Source organism: Mauremys reevesii, linkage group 3 (genome assembly GCF_016161935.1).
Source record: "Mauremys reevesii isolate NIE-2019 linkage group 3, ASM1616193v1, whole genome shotgun sequence".
NCBI lineage: Eukaryota > Metazoa > Chordata > Testudines > Geoemydidae > Mauremys > Mauremys reevesii.
In genome coordinates this window covers 108971222-108994761 of record NC_052625.1, presented here as the reverse complement: position 1 = coordinate 108994761, position 23540 = coordinate 108971222, and the positions used below count along the sequence as shown (strand labels likewise).

General features: G+C 41.9%; 1 protein-coding gene across 3 annotated transcripts in view; it reads right to left on the bottom strand.

The window, feature by feature from the left end:
* Window positions 1-47: 47 nt before the first annotated feature.
* The window catches only part of HBS1L (HBS1 like translational GTPase), a 131505-nt gene continuing 108012 nt past the window's right edge, over window positions 48-23540 (bottom strand). For all 3 annotated transcript variants that reach the window (XM_039531471.1, XM_039531470.1, XM_039531472.1), the window contains exons 13-21: window positions 23217-23291; window positions 15514-15631; window positions 15237-15305; window positions 12928-13032; window positions 8700-8790; window positions 7254-7362; window positions 6128-6228; window positions 2123-2267; window positions 48-852 (exon numbers count right to left, since the gene is read on the bottom strand). In XM_039531471.1, the coding sequence (XP_039387405.1) occupies window positions 841-852; window positions 2123-2267; window positions 6128-6228; window positions 7254-7362; window positions 8700-8790; window positions 12928-13032; window positions 15237-15305; window positions 15514-15631; window positions 23217-23291 (825 nt within the window). In that variant the 3' untranslated portion in view covers window positions 48-840. The remainder of the gene's footprint in view (window positions 853-2122; window positions 2268-6127; window positions 6229-7253; window positions 7363-8699; window positions 8791-12927; window positions 13033-15236; window positions 15306-15513; window positions 15632-23216; window positions 23292-23540) is intronic.

Sequence of the window (23540 nt, the reverse complement as noted above, 5' to 3'; positions counted from 1 at the left end):
AGTAAGAGCCTGGACTAACTCTGCAGTGAAGACATACTCTCACATGCTAAGTATGCAGTTTCTAGTTTTATTTTATAATGTTTACATAGAAACATTTTGTCCTAAAAATTATAATCAGTTTAATGGAATTTAGCAAGGGTTTAAATTAAATAATACGGTTTGAAGGAGGCAAAACATATTATGCTTAGACCAGGCTACTTTATTATATTTTTACACTTCAAAAATAAAATTAGTCATTGTTGGCACAGCTTCCACCACACATGAAATTAAACTTTTTTAAATAAATTTTGGGATGGGGGAAATAATCTTGTGGATGACACTACATACCATTCTCTGAAACTGAAGTAAACAGTTATTTTTTCCCTGAAAATGCATCCATCTCAAACCTTAAAATATATTAGACCAATTAAGTTACTTTCTGGATTAATGTGCAGCAATGAGCAAATCAAAGGAAAAAATGTAAACAGTCTATGGCTGGAAGTAGAAAGATGGTGAATCGTCATGAAACAATCTTTTCTTCTAATGCATCTTTCCAATCAAGTTTCCATAAAGCTCTGTTAGCTGCAAATGTGGGATGAATTTCACACAGAGAAATATGGACATTTTTGAAATGAGATTGTGCAACATTAGCATTTCCATGTCAGTTGGCATTTTGTTTCCCAGTAGGCAGAGACTAATAAAAAGTTCACTAAATGTCCAATGTGGATTTAAATTTTCTTTTTTTTTTTTTTTTAAATTTAATTGCACTTAGTTCCTTCAACTGAAGTAACTGGATTCGGAAAGCAGTTTGGATGGCTGATTGCATTTTGGTTGGGTCATGGAAGCCTTATAGCACCACTATCATTCTTTAATCTAAAAAGAAAAAGAAGAAAAGCGGTAAGTTTTGTCATAATTTCATAAAAAAACAAAACAAATGAAAATACTACAGAAAAAAACAGCCGACCACCACAAAAGGGTCATAATGTATACATAACATACATTTAATAGATTATCTACCGATACGTTTTCAGTGACAGTAGTCTGAATTTTCTCTGAGATTCTTTGAAACAACACTGAGTCCTATAAAAAGTTATTTCCAAAGAAGAGCCTAACAAGCCACAAGCTTATTTAGGCCCCAACCTACAGGCACTTAGGCATGTGTTTAACTTTAGTAGTATAAGGAGTCCCGGACTCCTCACAATAGCGAAGTTAAATGTGTGCAAGTGATTTATAAGATCATGGCCCCAGCTCAGAGTCCTGTGTAAACGGTAACAAGAAAGTATGTTAAGACACCTTTGTAACATAGTTCACAAAGCCTCACGAGCTCTGGGAAATTGTTTTAAGCAGAGAGAGAAGAGTTCTAATTCAGGCTCTGTTACTGACAAATTATTAAACCATGGGCTTCTGTATAAAAGTGGGATGATACCACCACCTTTCCATAACACACTAAACAAAGCTGGAACTAGAACTCAGGTCCTACAGATCCAAAAACACAGGCCTCAAAAAAGATGACTTTACCTGTCAGTATAGAAGAACCTTTATATTTTCAAAGGTGCAATCCTGATAACAGAAGGCAAAAAGCCTTTACACATGCGCTAAGTACCTGTCCTTGCATCTTCTGAAGTTAACAGCAGAAAATGCTTATGGCCATCAGTGGGAGCAGGATTCGGTTTACAAGCCCTTTAAATTCAGAGGGAGTAGGACTGGGCCCAAAGCTACTGGCAACAAAAATTAACAATGTTGCTTAATTGCAACCTATTTTCTTTAAACATCGTTGGGGGAAAAGTTTTTAGGGAAGTTTGTCTATGTGGAAACTTTGAAGGGATGGTAATAAGCCTACGTTTAGTTGGAGTGATATGAAGAAGAGAGACATTTTAAAATTTCAAACCATGGTTCTTTTCGTTTAATGACCTGTAATTCAAAAAACAGTTGGACAAATTTTCCTCAAAACTTTGCAGAAATGTTCTCCTTTGTTTTCACAGTACATCTGGCAATTTTCAAATCAAATTAATTTTCCAATCCATAGTAATAGGGCTGATAAAATAGGGCTTTGTCATGGAAGCCGACTCCAACCTTTATTATGGAGAAGCTGCCACCTCTCCATAATCAACATTCTAGAAAGTCTGTTACAAAAGCCTCCTACCTCTGTGACAACTCCTGCAGCTATAGTGGATCCGCTGTAGCGTAACATAAACCTTCCAAGTTCTTTAAAGTCTTTGTACAATTCTAGGGCAACAGGCCTTTGTGTTTGTAGTTCTATTAAAGCATTCTGTCCTTTAGTCAGGACCCTGCAAATAAAATATTAAAACACCCAATTTTTATATCTATCAATATATCTATAAAATAATAATGAAACATCTGTCATCAGATATAAAATTTAATCCAATTGCAAGCTATAGATTAATATATTATAAGGCCAGCAGGGACTACTATGATAATTGAATGTGACCTCATGTTTAACACAGACCATAAGACTTCCCTGAATTAATTCTTGTTTGAAAATCTTTTAGAAAAACATCCAATCTTCATTTAAAAATTTTGAGTGACAGAGAATCCACTATCCCCCTTGGAAAATTGTTCCAATGGTTCATTGCCCTCACTGTTAAAGATTTGTGCCATATTTCTAGTCTGAATTTGTCTAGCCTCAACTTCCAGCTACTGGATCTTGTTATACCTTTCTTTATTGGACTGAAGAACCTTCTATCATCAAATTTCTGTTCTCCACTTCGGTACTTACAGACTGTGATCAAGTCACCCCCAACCTTCACTTTGCTAAGTAAAATAGATTGAGCACCTTGCGTCTATCACTATAAGGCATGTTTTCCAATCCTTTAATCATTCTCATGGTTCTTCTCTGAACCCTGTACAATTAATATCCTTCTTGCATTGTGGATAGAAAAACTGAATACAGTATTCCAGCAGCAGTCACACCAGTGCCAAATATAGCAGTAATACAACCATCCCAGTCCTACTCAATATTCCTCTGTTTATACATCCAGGGATAGCAGTAGCCTTTTTGGTCACAACATTGCAATGGAAGCTCATGTTCAGCTGATTACTCACCCTAACTCACAAGACTTTTTCAGAGCCATAGCTTCCTAGGATAGAGAACCCCATCCTGTAAGTATGACCCATATTCTTTGTTCCTAGACATTATGAGTGTACATTTGGCTGTACTAAAATGCATATTGTTTGCTTGCACTCAGTTTACCAAGCCATCCAGATTGCATTTGATTGGTAACCTGTCCTCTTCATTATTTGCCACTCCCCCAAATTTTGTGTCATCCACAAGCTTTATCAGTGATGATTTTGTCTTTTCTTCCAGGACACCGATGAAAATGTTAAATAGTGTTGGGTTAAGAACCAATCCCTGTAGGACTCGATTAGAAACACATCTGCTTGATTATGATTCCCCATTTACAATTACATTTTGAGACCTATCAGTTAACCATGCTTTAATCCAGTTAATGTATGCCATGTTGATTTTGTATCAATCTAGTTTCTTAATCAAAATGTCATGTGGAACCAAGTCAAATGCCTTACAGAAGTCTATATATATTACATCAACATTATTATCTTTATCAACCAAACTTACGATCTTACTGAATAAAGATATCAAGTTAGTTTGACAGGATCTGCTTTCCATAAACCATGCTGATTGCAATTAGTTATATTATTCTCCTTTAATTCATTATTTATCAAGTCCTGTATCAACCATGCCATTATTTCAGCCAGGATTGAAGTCAGGATAACAGACCTATAATTACCAAGGTCATTCCATTTCCTCTTTTTAAATAGTGGCACAATATTAAGTTGTCTTTCAGTTCTCTGGAACTTCCCCAGTGGTCCAATACTTATTGAAAATCAGCATTAATGGTTCAGAGAGCTCCTAGGCCATCTCTTTTAAAACTCTTGTATGCAAGTTATCTGGACCTGCTGATTTTAGTAGCTGCTTGCTTAGCATTCTCAATTTCTGTTAAAATGGAACGTATTTCGTGGTCATCGTATGATATGAATACATCTGGCTTTTTCTCCAAAGCAGAAATTTTTACTGAATACTTCTGCCTTTTCTGCATTATTATTGACTTATTATATTGCATTATTACTATTATTTCAATCTAGTAATGGACCAATGCCATTGTTAAGATTCCTTTTGTCCCTAATACACGTTTAAAACACCTCCTTATTGTCCTCAACTCTGCTGGTCATAGATTCTTCTTGTGTCTTTATGCTTCTCTTATAAATTTTCTACAAATCCTATTTTGGGATTTATATTCATTACTATCAACTTCCTCTTTTTTCATTTGTTATATATTGCAGTTTTTTTTTTTTAAATAGCTGCTTTCAGTTCCCTTTAAGTCTAAGCCAACCAATGCAGCCTTCTTTCCCAAATGAGGCTTTTGGGGCATCTATTAAAATGTTCTTAAATAACTCCCAATTATCATTCATATTTTTCTGTTTAAAATATTTCTCCCAACTGATTTTGCTCATAAATTGTTTTCAGCTTTATGAAATTGTCCCTTTTAAAGCAGACAACTCTAGTTAGAGAATTTTTGTAAACTCCAGCTGAACTAAGAACTCCCTGTGCATTTTCCTTTCAGATTACTTAAATATTGCTTCATCTATTCATGTTCTGAAATAAAATGTAACTCTTTAAAAGCTCTCTCTCAACTTTTTCTGCTATTACTAAATGCCACACACTGTAGATAATTGTTTCCACCAGCTGGATGTGCAGTCTCTTTCTAAATTGCTGTTAATCATTAATGATGTTTCATTTACATAGCATTTTTCATCTAGGTGCATGTCAAAGTGTGTTACAGACATTAGAAATTACAGGAATTAAATACTTCAATGTGTGGAATAACATGAAACAACTGTTTAACAGTGCACAGTACTATCACACAACAGCTTAGGGCAAAAAGGGAAAAATGTTGTGTCCAACTGAAACTACAGGTTGGATTTTTAAATTAAATCAAGCAGAATGTAATTACCCAAGAGGGACATTGGTTAAGCACCAGGCTAATAATGCTACTCTTGTGAAAGACCAAGGGATCTTTAATGACCACAAGCAGTAGGATCTCAGTTTTAAGTCTCATGCGAATGACAATACTGCCAAGCTGGAACACTGTCTAAAGCAGTATTAAATCAGATGAGTGGCCTCTACTGAATCCCCATCACCTCCATTTTTCCCCTAGTGGTCACCCAACCAAGTAGTGAGTCAGCCTATCTCTGCTTAGCAGGAAAAAAAAAAAATCAGTGCGAGATAGAGAGAACAGTGTATAATACTGAGGGGCATCGATGTCATCTCTTTTCTAGCGACAAAACACAGAGATTTTTTGGGGGGATTCAGGATTTCCTCTGCATTTCTTTTCAGTGAGAGGTCCATTTTGGTAATGTCACAGCCATGCAACAATATGTCAACCAGAGTATGGCTTTAATCAACCAGTATCCAAAGCCATACTATAGACCAGGGGGTCGGCAACCTTTCAGAAATGGTGTGCCAAGTCTTCATTTATTCACTCTAATTTAAGGTTTGGCGTGACAGTAATATATTTTAATGTTTTTAGAAGGTCTCGTTCTATAAATCTGTAATATATAACTAAACTATTGTTGTATATAAAGTAAATAAGGTTTTAAAAATGTTTAAGAAGCTTAATTTAAACAAATTAAAACGCAGAGCCCCTGGACCGGCGGCCAGGACCCGGGCAGTGTGAGTGCCACTGAAAATCAGCTTGTGTGCCACCTTTGGCACGCATGCCATAGGTCGCCTACCCCTGCTATAGACTCTATCCTGTTTCAAGAAGTAAAACAACAGGAGCATGGTTTAGTGAACAGGGCACTGAGGTGGGAATCAGGGAATCCTTGTTTTATTCCTGACTCTGCTAATGACCTGTTGTGTGACACTGGACAAGTCAATTCACTTCTCTGTGCCTTAGCATCTGTAAAACAAGGATAAAGATACTCACCTTGCTTTATAAAGTGCTTTGAGCTCTACAGATGAAAAGCAGTATACAATATGTAAGTATATTATTACTTTATCTTTAAACAGAATATGTTCAGTAATAATACGATCCAATTTGTTTTATATTAACCAATTTGAAACTGTCAAATTTCTATTGTAATTAATGTCCACCTCACAAATACTTACTTAGGTTTTTTCTTTGTAACTTCGCCAGTACTCTTGTGAAGGATACTCAATAATCGTCTAATAGTGGCAGGCTCACTTACGGTTTGATAGTGTAAAAGCACCTAAAATAACAATAATTTACTTTTTTCAGTTAGTAACCTACATTTTAAAATTCTACATTTACACCTACCTACATTTTAAGAGCCTGAAAGATCCTCAAGGTCTAAAGTTTGACTTCTGAAAAATTCTGTCTACTGATGCACATGCCAAAATAAAGGACTGGCCCAACAGTAGCACACATGCTGGCATCAGTATAAAATCCCTTGCTTTACTTATGGACATTCCTCAGTGAAGCATTTGTACCTCATCTTCACAAACCCTCTCATTGCAGCACATGTAGACATACCTGAGCTAGCACTAGCTCAAGTAACAATAGTTATGAAGCAGTGTAAGCAAGGGATAGCCTCTTGAGTATAGCAGACTTATACAACCCATACTGCTACGGCTACGCTGCTACTGTTACTCAAGCTAGCTAGATCCAAGCTAACTCACGTGTGTCTGTGCTTGCTGCAATGGCACCTCAAATTATAATGTAGACAAACACTGTTCTTTCAGTCAGAGCTTATCTCCTGGGGAGCCACATCCTGGACTTTATGGGATCTTTGTGGACATGACTGCTAGATCTCTCTTACGGGTTATACTTTTACACATTACAATAAATACTTCATTCACTCTAAGTTTTTTGGTTACTATTCATTTTTGAACCCTACCACATCAGTGTAGTCCTGTGGCAGGCACTGAGATTTTTAGGTAATTTACTGCCAGGTAAATTTCTACAGTCACTCATACGTTGTCTTATTAATGACAGGCCTGGCTGAAACCAGTGGGTGTAACCCCCACATTCTCTGAACAGGGCATATCAACATATCAGAAACCAGCAGGCACCAGCATCTGACTCCAAAGCTGTAACTCTGCATCCTCTTTAAACTAGAATCTGGAATTTCAAGAGAATGCCACTGATTTCGCAATTTTGTTTATTAAAGTTTTTCCTCGCCTTGAATATGAAATTCGTTTTTATCAACAAGAATACTGAGCCACCTAGAAAGAAAATCAGAACATTCAAAGAGAAGAATATTTCAAGACTTACAGGGAATCCTTTAGTAATGGGGACATCAATATTAAAGATGAGGACTCGAGCTCTGAAACGAGTGCAGGCTTTGATGGGTTCCTTCAGACCACAAAATATACAGCCAACACTACAAGAGGAAGCAAAAAGACAAATATTCGGAGAGTATATTGGAAAAATGTTAAGCGGTGTATTTTGAAGTAAACACTACGTAAAAGAAGTGACACATTAATATGCTCTATGTGAAAAGAAAACATCGCACTATTAAAGCACCCAGTCAAATGCATTACTACAGGATATAAAAGCTGTTTTGTGGATGAGCACAAAGAATTATGGCAAGATCCAAATGGACAAGTACCTCCACTGCTAAAATTCTTCTGAAATGACATGTGGTGAAAAGAGACACTCAGGAGAATAAATTAGCCTGTTACCCAGAGGTCATCTCTTGCCAAGATGGGATGGGTAAATTTGCAGTGCTGCTGCCTATTATTTACCTGTTCTGTGGCTTGAGGACTTCCATCTCCAGCATTGTCAAACCTCACAACTTTCATCAGCACTACATTCAGTTATAAAAAATAAATCCACCTTCATAATAGAACTATATTGAATCTAAGAAGAGCAACTGGCAGTGTTAAATCAAGAAACCATATTTTTGTGGGCAAAGAGAGATAAGGTGAGCATTGCCTGTGTCACTCAATACTAACCATGATCCATGTGAGTTTGGTCTGACCCAGAAGCAGAAACGAAGCCATATGAATTACATTACCAATCATGTTGCATGAATAGCAATTTACAAATAGCCAATACTAATTGCAACAGTTGTGGCAAACACATTGTTAGAAATGAGTAGGCTGAAATATGCTTATAAAAAGCCATTTATTAAGTAAGCCTGGATCAATCAATTTATTTAAAAAATTGACATATGTTTCCCAATAATTTAGAAACAGAATAAGAGGCTAAATTTATTGAATGAATTGTTCACTACAAATAGTTTGGCCATTTTTAGTTACTGGTACAAGACTTGTACGTGCTAGCAATTTAGACATGCTTTGTTGTCTGGATGATTTACAGTTTGGTGAAATTCTTGGTAAATCTTTTATATTATCATCTAAATTCTAAATATAATATTAGAGTAGTCTCTGAAGTTCCATTTAGCAATTAAGATGTGTGTTTTAAGATTCCAAGAATGGGACGCATAAGCAAAAGGCTTTTACAATCACTTCTGCCAGTATTAGGGTGAATTAATCACAAACACTAACAGTGTTCTTCTGAGGTTGCCGTTGCACATGCAGCAGATGTTTCCAACGTTTGTACATGCAGGCCAGGTGATATGCATCACTTTGGTTTTAAATATCCTGGTAACCAAATCATTCTTCAAGTAAACCGCTGACTGTAAAGTGTAGTAGTTAAAAGGTTTTTCATTAAAAACAAACCGTTGCTTACACTGAAACTCAGATTTGGACTCACTTGATTTTGATGATATCCATGCCGGTCAAAGTGAGACTAACGTGATCTCCTGCTGCAGCCCAATCAACTGGTTCATCATGCAGTGTGATTCCTGGAAATGAGTAAGAACAGAACCTCACAGTGAAGTACCTAGGTTCTGAGCTACAAACAAACAGCTCTGTTTGGGCCATTTGTGCTTCATCAACCATTACTCATCAGTTTTCAATATGAATGGGCTGAGAGTAAAAGCTTTTGACTAAAAGTATAGAGGAAACAATTTTTTTTTGTCAGGACTTATCGCTCTCACTCCACCCTGTATATTAATATGGCTTTGTCTAAGTCATGGGAGTGGACCTGCTGCTAGTCACACAGCGCAGATGATGCGGTCTCGAAAATACTACTGTGCACTAATACCACAGTGCTTGCCCCACCCATCCTCTGATGCACATGCATATTTTACACCGCCTTTCATGTTCCTTAATGGCTCTAGTGGCAACTTTCATTTACCCTAAGTGGGTTAGCGCTCGCTCTCTCTCCATCATAGAAGAATGAAACAAATGACTTTGGGTTGCAGCATCATGTTATCTATTAGAAAGCATTTAAATAGGTATTCTATTCTGTCTGTGATGTATACACTCCTGGGTGTAGACCAGTGGTCTCCAACCTTTTTACACCCAAGATCACTTTTTGAATACAAGGGCAACCCAGAATCTACCCTCCCTCTTCCCTGAGGCCCGCTCCTTTCCCAAAGCCCCGCTCCGCTCACCCCTCCCCCCCCAAGCACACACACAATCGCTCACTTTCCCCTGCCCTCACTCACTTTCACCAGGTTCGGGTAGGGGGTTGGGGTTCGGGAGAGGGTGAGGGGTGCAAGCTCTAGGAGGGAGTTTGGGTGCAGGAGGGGCTCTGGGCTGGGGCAGAGTGTTGGGGTCCAGGAGGGGGTGCAGGGTACTGGCTCTGGGAGGTAGCTCTGGGTTGAGGCTTGAGGTGTAAGAAGCGGTTCAAGGTGAAGAAGGGGGTATGGGTTACTGGCTCCGGGAGGGGGCTCAGGGTAGGGCTTGGGGTACAGGAGAGGGTATGGGGTGCTGGCTCCAGGAGGGGGCTCAGGGATGAGGTGCAGCCTCCTGCCAAAGCCGGCTCCAGGCACCAGCATTCCAAACAGGTGCTTGGGGCAGCAATCTGCAAGGGGCAGCAGTCTGTGTGTTTTTGCCCCCAAGGAGCACGCCGAATTGCCGCCACAGATGGCGGGGGCAGTCCATGTGCCATTAGGGCGGCATGCGTGTTTCCGCGACGGCGGCAATTCGGTGGCAGCTTCTATGTTCAGCTGTCCGCGGCGGCGCAGCTTCTGTCTTCTGGCTGAAGACAGAAGCTGTCGCCAAATTGCCGCAACTGCGGAAACGTGTGTGCCACTCTAACGGCACACGGACTGCCCCCGCCATCCGCGGCAGTAATTCGGTGCGCTGCTTGGGGCAGCGAAAACAGTAGAGCTGGCCCTGCCTCCTGCTGGACAGCACTTACCTCTGGCAGCTCCCAGGCAGTGGCAGGTGCAGCAAGGCTAAGGCAGGCTCCCTGCCTACCGTGGTCCCACTTCTGGAAGGGGCCAATGCACTTCTGTGGCCCCCCGGGGGACAGGTAGGGGGCATGCAGGGCCGCCCAGAGGGGGGTCAAGAGGGGCAATTTGCCCCAGGCCCCGAGCCCCACAGGGGCCCCCACCAGAGTTTTTCGGGGCCCCTGGAGCGGGGTCCTTCACTCCCTCCGGGGGGCCCGGAAAACTCTTGCGGGGCCGGACGCAGGAGCTTCTTCTGCTCCCGGTCTTCGCTGGCAGGGGTCCTTCCACTCCGGGGCGGAAGGACCCCCCGCCAGCGAATTACCGCCGAAGACTGAGCGGGACCCGCCGCCGAAGTTCAGCCCAGTCTTCGGCGGTAATTCGCTGGCGGGGGGCCCTTCCCTTCCGGGACCCGCCGCCGAAGTGCCCTGAAGACCTGCGGCGGGGCCCCCCTCCGCCGAATTACCGCCGAAGACCGGGCTGCACTACGGCGGCGGGTCCGGCTTCGGCGGTAATTCGGAGGCGGGGGGGGGTGGGGGGTCCGCCGCGGGTCTTTAGGGCACTTCGGTGGTGGGTCCCAGAAGAGAAGGGCCCCCCGCCGCCAAAGACCCCGGGCCCCCGGAATCCTCTGGGCGGCCCTGGGGGCATGTGGCTCTGTGCGCTGTCCTTCTCTGCAAGCACTGCCCTCGCAGCTTTCCTGGCCAATGAGAGCTGAGGGGACGGTGTTTGCAGGAAGGACAAGCATGTGGAGGGAGACCCCTGCCCCCGCCGCCCGCAGGGCTGTGGGGCTGCACTGGTTGCTTCCGGAAGCAGCCACACTGCACAGCCAGAGATCACGATCGACTGGGAGATCTCTAGGATCAACCAGTCAATCACGATCGACTAGTTGGTGACCACTGGTGTAGACTTATGAGTGAGAATAAAAAAATCATCATGACTTTTAAATGAATTATATTGATCAGAAGAAAGATAAGTGTTAGCAAAAGTTTTCATTTTATAAATACTGCACACATCCACAGACCTAGGTCTGTTTCACTGCAGATCACAACAATTTAAACAAAACACATTTCATGTTAACATGTACCAAACTGTATTTCTTCGTTTGCAAATCTGTCTCTCCTGCTCCCTTCCAGAATAGGCATACAGTGTCATTCAAATTCAAGCATGTCAGTGTCATGAGGAACTACTTTGTTAAGCCATGTTGATAATTACTTCACCTACAGGTGGCACTCCCATACACGGATAAATGAAGTTCAGACTTTACTTTCTGTTAGAAGTGATAAGCTGGTAGCATACCATATACAAGTTAGCATGCCTCAAGTTTGTACTGAAATACAAATATATAACATTATTTTCTCCTCCTTATGTAGCATTTGATAAACAATGGCTCCAAATCCTCAGTTACATTTGAGCCACTATGTGATGCTCCAGCCCCAGATGGACCTTCCCAACATAGGATGGGGGATCCTCAGGTGACGTAGACCTCTCATAGTAGTTTCTGTGCTACCTCCTACTCTCCTGCAACCTGTGTAGGAAAGTGGCCAGGGCATCCCCGCACTTAACTTGTATATAGCATACTCTGACTGCTGTAACTTTCCCTTGGACTCTAAGTTGCACTAGGAACCAGGGCAACAGAGTGTACTGCAGAAAAGAAACATATAAACATATGTTTTAAACCACTGTTATTTTTCATCTAGTTTAAATATACATAGCAGGGCATATATATGCAAACTGTATGAAGATTTTGTTCCAACACATAATAATGTCATGTTTTTCACTTCTGTTCCATGTAATGGAGAAGTATTTGCAGCTTAACATTTTTAAATGTACCAGCCATTACTTTGCATATCAATATCAGTACACAAATATTCTGAATTTTTCTTCATGAGGGCTAAATTGTTCAGTCATTAGCCAGTGGTACAAAACAAATAATAAATTTAGCATCAACTCTTCCATATGACCAAATCAGAAAAATGGGTTTTAATTTCCCCCAATGCTGAATACTATACATTTCATTGTTGACAGAAATAGATATTCAGCAATTTTCCTCAGTTATGCAACTTTTTACCATCATCAGAAAAATACACTGAAACAAAACTTATTTTCAACACAAATTTATTCTCCCTTCCATTTGTTGATACAGGAATTAAGAAAATTGAGAAAAAATAAAATTAAATGCTGAAAACGTATTTGGCATTGTTCCTTGCAATTTTTAAGACTGCAGAAATATATTTGCAATTCTCCACTGAGCACCTGGGATCCAGTTGGGCTGCTAAGTGCCTCCGTCCCCTAGCAAGGAATGTCTTACAGCATATAAAAAACTTCAGAAGTTAAGATTTACCGGCAAGGGCTGTTTAAAACCCACACAAAAATTGCAATGCTCATAAGTAAATCTGACTACTAATGATTTTTTGTGTTTCATACATTTTATAGCTATTAACTGCAAAACTCTCACATTTTCACTGAAAAAATCATGAGGCTGACAAATTTGGAATAACTAGCATTGTAAAAAAGATGATAAAACCATATGAACTTTCACATATCTTTCAAAGACAGATATTTATACCGTCACATCTAAAATTCGTTTATGCTTTCACATGTTATGTTTGACAGTTAGTATCAGTTTGACAACCTGTTACCATTTCAGTAACTGTTTCTAGACCAGTATTGACCTGAAAGTAAACAAGCTTTTGAATACTATACCTTTTGCAGTGCAAGTTTCATTGGGAGGCATAGCCAGAAGTCGGTCTCCAGTCTGAATATAGCCTGCTTCTATTTTACCAGTCACACAAAATCCTGATCCTTGGTCTGTAATAAGCATGTTAATCATTTAAAATAATAAAACAATTAACTACATGGTAAGGTGCATTTTTATATACAATTAACCCATTAGCAATGTAGACAGATTTTAATGTGATAAAAAGCATTTTTCTCAGCTGAGTCAGTATTCATTACTTGTAAAGTCACCAGTTTTACATCATACTGAAAACAAACCATTAATTCCAAAACCCCTTGATCTGATATTTTTCTTAACTACGAGCAGAAACCCTGTACTTTAAAATTCATGTGGTTGCATAAAAATCCAGTTTTTAGCTTTTTGATACAAGAATTAGATCATTAGCCTATTTGATTTTAAGCAGCCCAAACGCTATTTACAGATAAAAATATTTACTGAGACACCTTAATAAACCCCCATGCATTCATGCATGTTTATTGTCCAATGAACCAGAAATTCTGGAAACTATTGGCATATTTTATACTCTCAGGAAGTCAGCTGAAGATTGGTTTACTACCCAAACGTACCACAATAATGGTGGATGAGTGTTGCATTTTTTATGAATAAATAAGTATTGGATTTACAAAGTATATTTCTCATTTTGAAAGTCTATATACTGGTCGGTACATTTCTAGTCATATGAATGTTCATACTGGTTATTTATTAAAAAGTGAGCGGTGTGCTACTGTTCTTGCTCTTACTGGTACACTTGAAGCAAAGTTCTATCTCCAAAACTATGGAGACGGCATATATGCAGGTATGTTTGGTTTGGTTTCCGACAAAATGTCTTTTTAAACAAAGTTTTCGAAGTTTCAGTGTGCATCTGGAAACATTTCTTTTATGTATGTATGCTATATTCACCAGGGGGCATAGAATAATATTTCCTCCTTTCCTACTCATTGCCATTATTGTACGGTGCTCCAGCATATGTACCTAGAGAAGCATTACCAGATGTGCCAATGGGACATTTTTCCTCTCCATTAGAGCAAACTTATAGATGAATTATCACGTTGGTCAAATGATAAAAAAAACATTTAACACTCCAAAAGTGTGGAAAGTGAGAGAGCAGTGTATACTGGGGGGAACAAAAAAAAATGAAAATAAAAAACTAAGAGCCCAAATTTCAAAGCTGGATGTGTGTTCAAAACTAGCCATGTATGCAAAAATTCTTGGTGTGATCTGTACATGCAATTATAATAATATTAACTATTTAAACAACAGACCCTATATATGACATATTTCCCATAATCACCACCAAAAATAAATTTGGCAAATGCACATTTTTATAGAGTAGGTTTACTGAAATTATTCATTTTAGTTCATTAGTATATCTGTAAAATTAAGCTCAATGCAAAATTAGTTATTGCAAATAATAAAGCCTTTCATCATAAAGGTTCTCAATGAGCTTTACATACTATATACATATAGCAACACTGTAACAACATTTACTCTGGTATGCACCACTCAGTACAGTCATGGAAATTTTGGCCAAGGTATTGGGACAAACCCTTATCTAGTGTTCCAGTATTTAACATGAGATTCTCAATGTTCTTGCAGAGCTGATAGGTCCTAAGTTTTTTTAAGGTCTCTTTGAAAAAGACCCACTCCCAATCTGCATGGACTGCATTTTTCTACCATTGCCAATATTTGAACATGGTTCCATTTTCACTGGCTTTTTAAACCTGATGTTCAGATTACTATACTATCACTCTAATTCCAAGTATGTACACACTATACAAACAATATGATAAATTCTTAAAGTTTCAACAGTAAAACAATACAATTTATGATGTGACAATAAATTAATGGTTACTATGTCAGGTTGGATATTAAATCTCAGATCACTGTGTCACTTAGTTATGGTCTCAAGGAATAAGAACTGGATTGGAAGCCAGGACCCCTGATTTCTATTCCCCATTCTGCAACCAACTCATTATATGACCATAAGCAAGTCACAATCTTTTACCTCAGTTTCTCTATCAGTAAAATGTGAATACACACAATAATAAACATGCTTTGCACACAGAAAAAAAGTATAATCCCCTGAACAGAAGTCTCTTTTTATACTTATTTTATGGTCAGATTTTTAACAGTAATAAGAAATATGATTTTAAAATAATTTAAAATTATTTCAGAATATATACATACACATACATATAATGTGTGTGTAAGTGATAGATTTATTTACATCTTCAAAATGATTGGTCAAATAAAATTTACACACAGTAAAACCAACCTTTAAAAACATCAGACACACATAATCTAAATGGTTTATCCACTGATCTCTGTGGTGGCTTGAAAGAATCTGAAAAGAAAAAAAAATTGATAATGCCTTGAGACTTCCCGTATTTAGTAATCAAAATGACCATCTCACAATTTCTCCCTTAAGTAATCAAATATATTGCATTCTATTTCCCCACACACACTTCCCTCCCCCAAAAAGAACATTTTTGGCATAAACAACATTACAATGTACCAAATAAATATTAAATCAAGCAGAATGGCACACTCACCAATTTGTTCTAACAAACATTTTCCCTTATACCATTCAGTGAGTTCACTTGATTGACAGCCTGTGACTAGATTTTCACCACCAAGACCACTTGTAGGGATATAAGCTACATCGGACTCCTAATTAACAAAACAAAACAAAAAAACCCTCTAAAATAAATATACAGTGTATCTCTAAAATGGTACCTTCGTGAAAAAGCAACAGCAAGGAGCACATTTTCAATATAACAACTGTTTTTAAGCTTATGGACACTTTGCTTACTATTCCACATTTCCCTTGAATGAAAAAGAAAATATTTTGCCCAATAACACTCAGCCTCTATTAAGATGGACACTCAATCAGCCTTTTTGACTGATCCAGCTTCCTTCTATTTACTCTACATCAAAGCAATGAGACAAACATAGAAATATAGGTTACATGGCAAGGCTGCAACTTTATTAACTGTAATCAACAACCGTACTCAGCAAAGAACTCCCTAACCCTATCCCTCAACTGGCAGGAATAGTCCAGTGCAGGTTGCTAGTTTGCCACAATGGCATAAATTCACAGATTCCAAGACCAGAGGGGACAACTATGATCATCCAGTGTGACCTTCTGTATAACACAGTCCATAGAACTTCCCCAAAATAATTCCTAGAGCATATCTTTTAGAAACACATCCAATCTTGATTTAAAAATGGTCAGTGATGGAGGATCTATTACAGTTCCTGGTAATCTGTTCCAATAGTTATTCACCCTCAGTATTTACAGTATGTATTTGTCTAACTTCAACTTCCAGCCATTGGATTATATTATATCTTTCTCTGTTACAATGAAGAGCCCATTATTAAATATCTGTTCTCGTGCAGGTACTTATAGATTGTAAGCAAATCACCTCTTACCCTTTTCTTTGTTAAGCTATAAATAGATGGAGCTCCTCGAGCCTATCACTATAAGGCATGTTATAATCCTTTAATCATTTCTTTTGACTCTTCTCTGAACTCTCTCCAATTTATCAACATCCTTCTTGAATTGTGGGCACCAGAAATGGACACAGTATTCCAGCAGTGGTCACACCAGTGCCAAATACAGCGGTACAATAACCTCTCTACTCCTATTTGAGGTTCCCCTGTTTATGCATCCCAAGATCACATTAGCCCTTTTGGCCACATCGCACCAGAAGCTGATGTTCGGATAATTATTCACCATGACCCCCAAATATTTTTCAGTGTTCTGCAAGAGGAGGTGTGGAATGTCCGGGAGAGGGACCATTGGGCACGATGCAAGCTGTGATAGGTAAGTCTGTCTCGGCCAAATAGGAGCAATCAGAATGATGTAGAGTACCTCTTTCTGGAAGCCCAATAAATGAAGCCACAAAATTCGTCGCATCACCGCAGCCATGGAGATGGACCTAGCTGCCGTGTCAAGTGCAGACTTCAGCAATATCTTTGCCACTGATTGGTCCCCCTGGATAATGACCTTAAATTGGTCGCCATATGCTTCTGGCATCTTTTCAATAAAGTCACTGAGTTTTCAGTAATTTATGTAATCATATTTCGCTGTGAGGGCCTGGTAGTTGGCAATATAAAATTGTAGAGTGGCTGACCAAAAAGGTCAAAACACTTCCAATCCCTATCCTAGGGACTGGGAGTAGCCCTTGACTGGTGTTGTCAGCCCCGGGAGTTTATGGTGTCCACAATGATGGGGTTGGGTGGCAGGTGGGAGAATAGGAATTCAGATTCCTTAGCAGGGACAAAGTATTTTTTGTCTGCTCGCTTGCAGGTTGGCATCACTGATTCTGCCACACAGTCTGTGCCAGGTCTAAAATGGCCTCATTAATTAGGAGGGCAATCTTTGAGGAGGAAGTGTAGTGGAGGATGTCAAGGAGTTGATGGTGGGTGTTCCTCCCAGGGTATCTACACAGTGTCTGCCACTCTCTTTGCCAGCTTCTGGAAGGGTCGAAAGAGAAGAGCATGATGGCTTTATCTGGAGAAGGAGGAGAATATGGTTCTCGGTACCAGCTTCCTGTTCCTCAATATCTTGAAGCAGTTCTCAAGCTCTGGATGCTGTGGTTGAGGTGGTATGCCTCGAGGGCTCTCAGGCAAAGCTTGAAGTTTGAGAGGCATGCTGGCAATGCACCACCCAAGGGTCCCAATATGGCCATTGGGATGGTGGTGGCACCCATGGGTGGACAGATCAAGATGGTGTGGGGAGGGGCATCTGCAGGTACATCTATGGGCTCTGTTGGTAGTGAGTACCATATGGAACTTGGGAGGAGTACTGAAACACTGCCTCCTCTGGCTCACTGTCTGAACCCTCACTAGAGGGCAGAGGGGCATGGTATGGCAGTGTTTTCAGTGTTTGGTGAAGAGGTCTCAGTACCGAGAGGAGGGGAATATGGTGCATTCAGCATGCGAAGGTCTCTGGAATGGCGGGAGTCCGCCGGAACTGATCATCCTGGTGTCAGTGGTGGATGGGGATCTTGCCCGCACTGGTCGCTTCAGTACCGGGCAAGCCGTCATTGGCAGTGCCAATGTGGACTTGCATTATGGGAGCGTCTTTTTAGAGGAGTGCCTACTCCTGTCCTTTGGTGCCAAAGACTTGGTGCACAGGCCCATCAGGTCCGTGGGCCTGTCAGTAGTACTGGTTGCTGCTGGCCTCCATGAGCCATGGGTATCTTCAGTACCAAGACCATGAGATGGTTTCGGTGCCGAAGATACCGAGCAATATGGTGATCGCTTATGGCTATCTCAGGGCTTATTGTGGGGACATCCCTCTCTCTTCTTAGATGATTTATGAGATGGGTCCACAGCCTGTTTCCTCGACCCACAGCCCTTAGACATAGAAGGCTGTGGGGAAGTCTCATGTCTACCAGGCAACCAGGGTGGGAGAGCTGCCTCCATGAAGATGATCTTCTGGCAGACCTCTCTGTCTTTGTGACATCTGGGCCAGAGTTGTTGATAAAGACCTCACATTTGTATTAAGTGCATTCACTGCCTCGGGGAAGGCCATAGAGAGTGCTTGTCTGCAACTGGGATCGCCTCTTTACTAGTGAGATATTTTTTGAAGATTGGCATACCAGGCACACCCCGTTTGGGGGAAAGGGTCCCTGACGGGGAGAAAAAGCAGGAAAGAAATTAAGTCTTTCTCCCTCCCTCCAATAAAATAAGAAAGGAGAAGACGACTACAACTAGAACTAGGAGACTAACTATAGGTATGTAAAATAAAATGATACTCTTAATCAGTGATGAGCTGCTAAAATCTTAACAACCGGTTCCCTATAAAAAGTTCTGATTTAAGGGATGTGCCACAGTATGTATTTTTTGTACCAATAGGGTTACCATACGTCCGTATTTTCCCGAGAGCAGTGATTTAAGAACCAAAAAGCCTGACATCTCTGGGAAAATACGGATGTATGTTAACCCTACCTAAAGTTCTTTTTAAAAAAGATAGGCCTGAACTAGAAATGAGCTCTGTTTCACGTGTGGGTCCCCGCCACTCCCTTGGGGTGTGCTAGGGTGACCAGATGTCCCAATTTTATAGGGACAGTCTTGATTTTTGGGTCTTTTTCTTATATAGACTCCTATTACCCCCTCACCCCCCTGTCCCGATTTTTCATACTTGCTGTCTGGTCAACCTAGGGTGTGCACATGTGTGGGTCCCAGCTGCTCCCTGCCCCCCATCACTGAAGCAGGTGTGCAGGGTTAGTGCCCTGAGAACTGCAGGGCACCAGTGGACATGGGACTGGCTGCAGTCAGGGGCTTGGGGAAGGGCTAGCTGGAGGCAGGGAGTGTGACACAGCCTGGCTGCGACAGGGGCTGACTGTGGGCAGGGGGTGCAGACAGGGGCTGGCTGTGGGCAGGGGCTGGCTGCGGGCAGGGGCTGGCTGCGGACCCGGGGTGCAGGCAGGGGCTGGCTGTGGGCAGAGGGAGCGGGTGCGGGCAGAGGGAGCGGGTGCAGGCAGGGGCTGGCTGTGGGCAGGGGGAGGGGGTGCAGGCAGGGGCTGGCTGCGGGCAGGGGGTGCAGGCAGGCAGGGGGTGCAGCAGGAGCTGGCTGCAGGCAGGGGGGTGCAGACACTCACACGGGGGGAGCGGCTGGGAGCAGCCCGAGCAGCAGGACACACCCGGGGACTCACCAGGCAGCAGCAGGAGCCCCATGGCCAGAGGTCCAAGGAGCAACAGCAGCAACAGGGCCAGGAGGCAGCTCACATGGCTCCCTCAGCACAGCGCCCCCCGGCGGCCGGGAGGAGGACAGTGTGCCTTTGTTGCCAAGGCTAATGGCATTTTGGGTTGTATAAGTAGGGGCATTTCCAGCAGATCGAGGGATGTGATCATTCCCCTCTACTCAGCACTGGTGAGGCCTCATTTGGAGTACTGTGTCCTGTTTTGGGCCCCACACTACAAGAAGGATGTGGATAAATTGGAGAGAGTCCAGCGGAGGGCAACAAAAATGATTAGGGGGCTGGAACACATGACTTATGAGGAGAGGCTGAGGGAACTGGGATTGTTTAGTCTGCAGAAGAGAAGAATGAGGGGGGATTTGATAGTTGCTTTCAACTACCTGAAAGGGGGGTTCCAAAGAGGATGGATCTAGACTGTTCTCAGTGGTAGAAGATGACAGAACAAGGAGTAATGGTCTCAAGTTGCAGAGGGGGAGGTTTAGGTTGGATATTAGGAAAAACTTTTTCACTAGTAGGGTGGTGAAGAACTGGAATGGGTTACCTAGGGAGGTGGTGGAATCTCCTTCCTTAGAAGTTTTTAAGGTCAGGCTTGACAAAGCCCTGGCTGGGATGATTTAGTTGGGTTTGGTCCTGCTTTGAGCAGGGGGTTGGACTAGATGACCTCCTGAGGTCCCTTCCAACCCTGAGATTCTATGATTCTATGAATTACAGGCTTCCCAGCCAGAGCCCATCAAAGCTTCCCTCGCAGGGAAGCCAGTTAACAAGCGGTTCTAAAACCGCTTCTAAATTTAACAACCAGTTTCTGCGAACCGGCTCCAGCTCACCCCTGCTCTTAATAGACTGTTAATGGCTCTGCCTCTAGCCAGGGGCTGTTGAGAAGGAACTGAGGGGGTTAGCCTGCAACTAGCGCAGCAGGAGTAGATACAGCGGGCCTAAGGGACATTGCTACCAAAATTCTCTGATCAGCAGTGCAGGGACGCAAGCACACCTACAGTGGAGCACCCATAGGGACACCACGCAAAGAAGAAACCTCACTGCTTAAGACATTAATGCATATACCCCTTGTGACGGATAATGCAATATCCTGGATAAATCTTACAGAATTAAGTTAAACCTTACTGAATTAAATGCAATACCTTTGTGGGCAATGGTATTAACAATCCAATTACTTATATGTTGTTGCGAAATTGTATGTAATGTCTCTAGGAGAAGGGGGCATGCTATTAAAATTCCTCTGATTAGCACCTCTCAAAGCTTTATTCTGGGGAAGGGAACTATTGTCTGGCTGGTTACCTAGTCACAGTTTCTTCTGAGGTTCAAACTGGATTCTCAAGAGACCAGCAGACAAAGAAAGGAGGTTGGGATAAATAATCTGGTGGTGAACTGATTCAGGGCTTTTATTCTGATCCAGTAAATGGGCAGGACCTTCGGTCCACAGAAGGCCCCAATCCTTAGGAAAGGGTTGGAAGGTCAGGCTTGACAAAGCCCTGGCTGGGATGATTTAGTTGGGAATTGGTCCTGCTTTGAGCAGGGGGTTGCACTAGATGACCTCTTGAGGTCCCTTCCAACCCTGATATTCTATGATTCTAAGGATTTTGGCTACTTAGGCCCCATAAGACTGTGTTCTTGTTCAGAGCAAAGGGTGTGGTGAACTTGAAACCACAGGAAATCCTCTGGGCAGGGATCTGAAGGACTTCTCTTCAAGTTGGAAGGGGCGATCTTTGGTAAGCTTATTAGCATGCACGTTGGCTCTTTTATTGTTTTTAACGTTTTCTCTGCAGTGCTTTTGCCTTAAGAATAAAATAGGCTTGATTAGAAAGAACTGTATGGTGATTTATAACTGGGGCAAATACACTGTGTACAGTCTCTGGGGAGAGAAGCAAAGCATGCCCTGCTTAGGCAGACTGTCTTTTGCTGGGAATAACACAGGGAAAGCAGGAAACTTGTCAGCCTGGAAATACCCTGGTCAGATGGGTCTCTACCCAAGAAAGGCACCAGCTGCAGAGCCGGAAGCCTGAAAGTGGGTGTCCTTGCTGGACCATAGAAGGGAAATATAGGTGCAGTTGCCCAGAACTGTGACACTACAACAGAGTCATCCAAATCCCCGTGAATATACAAGGCAGTTGGCAGAGGGTGCTAATTGACTGAGTAGAGATACAGCTGAGGGGCTAGTTGTGTGGAAGGAATCACAGCAATTGTGACTATATAAGCAGACAGGAAGGAAGTGCTCGGGAGGACAGTAGGGAGCCTGAAGGAAGGCAGGACTGGCTGATGCTAAATCCTGTATCCCTCCCCAGAAGCAAGCAGAGGAAGCTGGCTACTCTCTGTGAAAAATATGTAAACACTCCTGGCTGTGGCCTACTGAAGGGGTATAATAAAGTACAGGCGTGGTTAAGAACAGCTGGAGCAGTTACTGAGGCAGGAAAAGACTCTCAGGAGACCCTGTGACACCCCCCCACCCCATCATGCAATTACAATGTCAGGACCAAAGCCTGCTTCCTTCTCAAATGAGAAGGGTCCCAAAATTGCACTTGCTAATTCACGATCTGTACTATCTTGCAACAATCTACAGTAACTCCCCTAAACAAGACCTCTTGGATACCAGAAGGAAGATATATAAAAAGTGAAAAGTGGTTTGTCAATTCTTGATTAAAAAATTCCTTCCAGAATCCAAAGAAGGCAACTAGCCACAACTCTGGCATCCCAGGAGATAAATGGCTATTAGCCAGGATGGGTAAGGAATGGTGTCCCTAGCCTCTGTTCGTCAGAGGATGGAGATGGATGGCAGGAGAGAGATCACTTGATCATTGCCTGTTAGGTTCACTCCCTCAGGGGCACCTGGCATTGGCCACTGTCGGTAGACAGATACTGGGCTAGATGGACCTTTGGTCTGACCCAGTACGGCCTTTCTTATGTTCTTATGAGATCTAAAGGAAGAGGAGGCTGGGACTGCTGGAAGGGCACCAAACACTTGCTGTCCACACCTGACACTGCCTAAGTACCCACTAGTGGGGCAAGTGGGGTACAATTCAGACTTTGCTATGCCCCATGAACCCACTAGTGGGTTCAGCACAGGGGGCACAGCAAAAACCCAGACCTTGCTGATATGGCCAGGCAAAACTGATAAAAAACTCATCCCACCTTAGCCCCAGTGTACCAGCAAGGTGTGAACAAAATGCCAAAGACCTGTGAAGGTATAAGGGATGGTATACCCCTTGGTTGAGGCTGGTAGCTGGCTGGCTGATTAAACCCTACCCATTGCACCTAGGAAAAGACTGGCAACTTGCTCTCTCTCTCTCACCCCCCTCCCCCCAAGAGGCTGTGAAGCACTGATCCCTGTTTTCATTAAGAAGGCTTGAAATAAAAATCCCACAGCAATGAATCTGACTGAAAACTATCCTTCCTGGATTCTGTGATGATCCTAGGCAGGATTTTTCCAGGGAAGGAGCTGGCTCTGCAGGCACAAGCCTGGATCCAGCTAGAAGAGGGTGCTTTATGGGAGGTCCCAATCCTTTACAAATCTCATAATCTTAAATTTACTTTACCTTAAAGCCAGCTTGTTTAAGAAACTGGCCAAGTTTACTGGTAATTTCCTGAAATCTCTCCTGTTGCCAATTGACCTAAAATAAAAACATATTTTGATAAAAATACTTGATTTTGGCATATTCCTCTATACAAATTATATTGACCTCTTATACTGTACCCTGCCTAAGATCTTCTATGAAAACTTCAGTTCAAAGATTAAGCCTAATTAATAAAATGTACATAATGTTTCTTCCGTAGTTTGAGAAAGACAGCATAGAGCACACTATGAACGAAGATGAATTGAGGGCCTTATTCTACAACGTAGTATGTACCTGAATTCAAAG